This window comes from Diadema setosum, chromosome 9 (assembly GCF_964275005.1).
Source record: "Diadema setosum chromosome 9, eeDiaSeto1, whole genome shotgun sequence".
NCBI classification, from domain to species: Eukaryota; Metazoa; Echinodermata; class Echinoidea; order Diadematoida; family Diadematidae; genus Diadema; species Diadema setosum.
This window is the reverse complement of record NC_092693.1, coordinates 15,081,378-15,087,449: the sequence shown is the minus strand read 5'-3', so window position 1 is coordinate 15,087,449 and position 6,072 is coordinate 15,081,378. Positions and strand designations below refer to the sequence as shown.

General features: G+C 38.1%; 1 protein-coding gene across 1 annotated transcript in view; it reads left to right on the top strand.

Annotated features, from left to right (window-relative positions):
• Nucleotides 1-3,141: 3,141 nt before the first annotated feature.
• Nucleotides 3,142-6,072, top strand: part of LOC140232993 (uncharacterized) — a 30,450-nt gene continuing 27,519 nt past the window's right edge. The window contains exon 1 of the mRNA XM_072313099.1: nucleotides 3,142-3,663. Within this exon, the coding sequence (XP_072169200.1) occupies nucleotides 3,654-3,663 (10 nt within the window). The 5' untranslated portion in view covers nucleotides 3,142-3,653. The remainder of the gene's footprint in view (nucleotides 3,664-6,072) is intronic.

The window sequence follows — 6,072 nt, the reverse complement described above, 5'->3', positions numbered from 1 at the left end:
CAAGGGAGGTGATGTAATAATTTCAATACTTTCTCTGTTATTTTGCGTTTTTTTTTGTTCATATTTATAGGGTTTAATGTACCTATTTGTGGATAGAATGTTGGTACTTCACATACTTGTACATTATCATAGGGAGAATGAATTGAGGGAAAAGAGGTAGATGTATATGAAATATTAATACAACTTGTACATGTTATTTCTGTAATAAAAATTAATCTGTGTCCTCTTGGAGTGTTTCTGTTTTTTTTTTTCTGTGTAGGAATTCAGGTGTTTCTAGTTATAAGAGTATAATAGAATAAGATTTACTATCTAAAAAAAAAAAAATCCTTTGCTTGTGCCATACTCAGTATTAATTTTTTACTCAGTATTAATTTTTGACCTAAATATGTACTTTGTCGTGATGATCTTGAGAGCAATGATTTAAAAAATGTTTGAGATATCACATGTGATGCATATGTAAAGGTCAGTTGAATCAAAACATCCTACCACGTAATAATTTTGCAATAAAGCTTAAAGGGACTGTACATAGTACTGGTTGAGGTGGGGATTCATGTTTTGAACATTTCTAAGCGAGATAATGAGAAACTTCTTATGAAATATGAAAGAGCACGTAATTTTAAGAAGGATTCAACGTTTATTTGATGAAAATTGGTTTTCAAACAGCCGAGATATCCAAAAAATAAAATGATAATAACAAAAGGCGACAGGCCACGTCTTTTATTAGGATCTCTTTAATTGTTTCACCTTGTTTTTAGATATCTCAGCCATTTCAAAACCGATTTTCATCAAATAAACTTTTGATACCCCTTAGAATTGCATGCTCTTTGACATCTCATAGAGTGGTTTCTGAATAGGCCTATCTCGCAAAACGTTAAAAACTAAATCCTCACCTCGACAAGAACTGTACACACCCTTTAAAATATAAGGAGATATCATCATTTTTCTCAATAAACCATAACTGTAGACGGTTTAGTCTAAAAATGTTATTATAACTATTGTCCACATTTTCTGCATTTAATAATACTTAACATTGATTATACTGATTTAAATTAATTTTCTACATTGGTTATCCTCACTCACATCTTGGAACTATTTTGAAGCACTATGATAAAGCTTGGTGTTTGTTTTATCTGTAAATGGTACTGCGGTAATTTACGCCTTTAAGGATCGGCATAATAAAGAAAAAAAAAAGATTTGAACACTCTTTCTTTAAACGACCTCACAACATCTTTTAAGTCACTCATGTGGACGAAATTGATACAAAAAGCAATTTGATTGGCTGTGCTCAAGCATAGAGCCTGCACTACGATCTTGAAATGGTTAAAGCAATGGCAAGTACTTAGCAGAAAGCTGGCTGATCAACAAGAAGAACAACAGTAACAGTACAACAGGAGTTACTAGTATACACAACAAACTTGTATACAATCTTATTAAATGTGAAATAAATAACAATTGAGAGTTTTATGTTTCGCTTCTTAGATATACAAGTAGGCCTACACCCGGGAGAATATGGCTCAATATGTCGGGAGAATGAAGGTGGCTCATCAAAGTCAAAGTGCACTCCCGTGCACTTTGCCTTTTAATTCCCTTGTTCATATTGGTGAAGTTTGAACTTACTGCTCTATCCATCATTACAGGCTCCCTCTTTCACTCCTCCCCCCCCCCCCCCCCCTTGCTCTCTTTCCTCTTTTCACACTTTTTGTATATAGGGCCTTTGCACAATTCTCTGGAAGATGTTGACATTCACCTTTGATTCAAGTCTAGCTGCAACTGTAGACGTTAAAATACCACCCGTTGATATATGTGTAGGGTTTACGATGAGTACTAAATGTTATGATTGAGTCTGCGCTTCTTTGTCTCGTCTGCATTTTTGTAAAGCATATTGAAGGCCTCTGGTATTCAAAAGTGAACGTAGGCCTAAGCACAAGTGCAGTAGGCCCTGTTGGCTATGTGGAAAACAATATCAATTCTTTATGCATTTATGCCCTTGTGAGGAATTTTCATCAAGAATCACCTCACTGCTGACTGCTCCAGCCTCTTTTTATTGACTATTAGTAGGGTCTATCTGTTGTTGTTGTTTTTTTTTTCCTAAATTAAGTCATTCTGAAATATAGAGACTGCATATAAAATCATTTTGATATACATTGTGCACAAACACTTACAAGACCATGCCAGGGCATTCATTGTATGTAAATTCCCTCGTCCGTTGAGCGAGAGAGAGAGAGAGAGAAAAACTCACACACACACACACACACACACACACACACACACACACACACACACACACACACACACACACACACACAGCACAGACAAAAACACTTCAACAGAGTACGCTGGACAACGCATTAGAGTCCTGTGTATAAAACAATTACGGCGCGTATTTTTTTTTTTTTTTTGGTGCCCCCATGATAAGCCAACTCAAACCTCTTAGCCCCATCAGCAGAGAGTAATTAGTTGTAATACATTTTATGAACTTTATCAAAAGTATCAGAGGGTTGCCAATCCCCACCACCCCCCCCCCCTTTTTTTATAAGCTTATCGTTTTCCCTATTCAAAACATTCAGTAAAATACAGTGCAGTGTAGGCACTTCTTGAACAGCTGATTTGTTCATGTTCGGATCGTACAGACCCAGAGCTGTATTTGCAGCTCTATGTATAGACCCTACTTCTATGTCCTTTCATGTTGATTTTAGGAAGAAGAATCACTGCAAGATAGTGATATAAAACACAAGTTCTAAGGGCATTGCTGTAACATATTGTACCTGTCATAATGGTAAACATGAGTACATGTCAAAAAGTAGATCGCCGTCCTTTTTAATAAATAATACTTTGTACACTGTACTGTCATCAGGGTTCTTAGAGGTCTCTCATTGTAGACTAATTGGACAAAGTTTCCCCGCCCCATTTTCCCCAAATGATGTATGATTGGCTGCAAGAATCAGGTGACCGTAAGGCACATCAGCGAACAAGCAAGGTCAATGCTCATGCGGAAAAAGAGCAAAAATATAAACACTGTTTTCTGTGCTAGCTGGCTGGCGGGGAAGCCTTGCGCCTGTGCAAATAACCACGTCATTCATCTGACGATATAGCGATATTGAGTTGAAAGTTGGTATCGCGGTGAAGGGTACACGTAATGAAACAAGTTTGTGCAGACAGAAATCGTTATCTGACTGAGGTAGAAGTTTATCTTTCAGTCGACTGCTGATTTTCTCGTCATTGGTGGTGATGCAGCAGCGAGGAAGGGATCAAAATCGCCGTAGCAGGTCCTACAGCCGTACGAGAGAGGCAATTCACGCTGTATGACACAAAGTCATTGCACTGCTACTCTTCTGCACGGACGGAAGGGGTGTCAAACTTGAACTCGAGGGTATAGATCTAGCTGCTGCTGGCTGCTGCGCAGACATCGACGATTGTGAGCTTGTTGGTTGCAAGACTGAAGAGCTAGCCATCTCCACCACCTCGAGCGAGCTGAAATCGAGGTCTCTGTTGCATGATCAAGATAGCGACCGGACGGACAGAGGATCTGCTAGACCTGAGACCCAGACCAGCCGCGGAGACAACATCAACATCTATCAATATCAATAACTCATCTGAACCTGGCATAGAATTCTAATTCATTCAACTCCTGCTGTCTTATCATTCAGGACAGGATGCAGTCGAGTGAGTATAGAATTCTACTCTATATCGACCCACCCAACATCACACTTCTTTGTGGATCCTTTTTGGGCTGGGCGTTCAGATGGGTGGCTTAGATGATGATCGAGGTCAGAATAAAATCTGTCATCTATACTTTTTTCTTTCATTCCTTCTTCACTATCCTCGCAAACAAGTAATTTAAAGGGGAAAAAAACTTTGCTTTCCCCATTGTCCCATATATTATGGACATGAAAACATTCACTGACCTTAGTGGTTAGATATCCTAATATCTTGTATTAGTTGTAATCATGGTATTGGTAAAATGTATTAAAAGTTGGGATTGGGCCTTGTGGGAAGGCTGTAGAAGGAATGGAGTGGTGTGTCAATATAGATTTGCTCTGGGTTGATTGCCAGTGAGCAACTGGTGAAGAAATAATCCAATGGAGCACATTCTGAAATCTGACAGAGTAACTTTCAGTGTTCAGTAATTTGAAGGAGTCCAAAGAGCAGCTGCTCGCATCATTCACAATGATTTACAGATGCGTGAGATGCTGTACTTCCTACAGCACTTGTCACTGTATCCAAACTGGGATGAGACACACTGCACACACGTTGCCTCGCTGCACAATGCTCCATGTTCTACAAAGTCCACTACAACCTTGTCAACATCTCACTTCTGCCCTCCATCTTTCCAACCCCTTACATAGGCAGACTTGACCACAAACTCAAATATGATACCAGAAGCTTCAATTGACCCATGATACAAATATTTCTTCTATCCACGTACTGTATGGATCTGGAACCACCTACCAAGCAATGCTGCTACAACGTTTGTACTGTTAATACCTTCCAGAAGGCTGCCCTACCAATCATCAGAAGGTTGCAGCCTCCTGTAGGGTCCAAAATGCTGTAAGCCTGACAGCCTGATTTTTATCTGCACGCACTAGCACTTTCAAGCACCATCGGCCAATGTCAGTGCAGTTCATCCCAGTTTAGTTTTTTTATGAGCTGCTGCAGGGATTATCCTTCCAAGGTTCAAGCTCAATCACCAGCCGGTAAACTTTGTTATAATTTTGTTTATGTGCTCTAAAAGTTGTTTCTTCCTCAAAAGTTAGGGTCTATATGTATAGAGGAATATTAAAAATCATAGATATGCCATGCCTATTCATTGATTTTTAGTAACACAGTGATCCTGCCTTGCCAAATGGAAGATCTCATGAATATAGTGGTTTCTATTGTACCTCTATAATATCACCTTTCCAGATTTTTCATCCAGTGTGTCATTAACACTTTATCATTTTGATTCAGTGATTTGTTGTTGTTGCTTTTTCAGCTCATACAGTTTATTACATGATTTAGGAGCATCCATTATCCTGTTATAGAAATGTATCACTTCATTTTATTACCTAAATGGTATCCTTCCCCATCTAACATTAGACTGAAAGATCAGCATCAGGGATATGTTCTGCAGAGACTATATCTGGCTTCCAGAATGAAGGCTCAGATAACTGTAGGGAGGATGCTCTAGCACAGAAACCAATGTGATTGGCTAATGGATGGATTCGCTGGTGATCAGTTTTCACACTTTAGCTGTCCTATAATTATACATTGTAGCTTGTCGATAAGCTAGTAGCAGTGTCTTTTTACCATGAAAATTCCACTGAAATCATCAAATCATTTTGATATTCAAATAGCTGTTGAGCACACTCTATTTATGAGATGTTGATTTCACTATTGTAGTTTAAATTTGTAGATCTGGGACTGTGAATGAGATTATCGAGGAGGGTTACAAGGTACACCATCCTTTATGTCCATATTGGGACAGAGGTTTAAAAAAAAAAATAAATAAAAAAAAAAGTTTTAAAACTCTCCAGGCAAGTAGATTTTTCAGTCTATTCCCTATCATGCCTCAATAAAAATAGTGTAAAGTTTGCTTTCCCTGCACACCATATCCTGTGATAGCAACAATTTGTGATGGCACAGGAGAACAATGCAGAGAAAATATTTAAGGAAAAATCTACAAAATTTAATTTTTTATAAAAAAGCACACATCTCCTCAGAATTAATGTTAGTGGTGATACTATTCGCCTGCTTTCCGAAAACAGTGTGTCAAGTGCTCTCCCATGCTTTAGGCTAGAATTATCAAGCCATACAGTAAAAACAATTCTATGTAATGAAATTGCTACACAAATGACATTTCATCTAGCATTCATATCCAAAATGCATTTAATTGCTACAGATACAAGAAAATTATTCTCTGCCATCAATGCAATTAGCTATTTAAAGAGGGAAGATACCATATCATGCACATGGACATGCACACACACACACACACACATGTACATGTATACAAAGGCATTATCTTTCAGGTACATACATGTAGCCTAATCACCATTTTTATAGCCATTCCCATTTTGTAGCATACCAGTATAA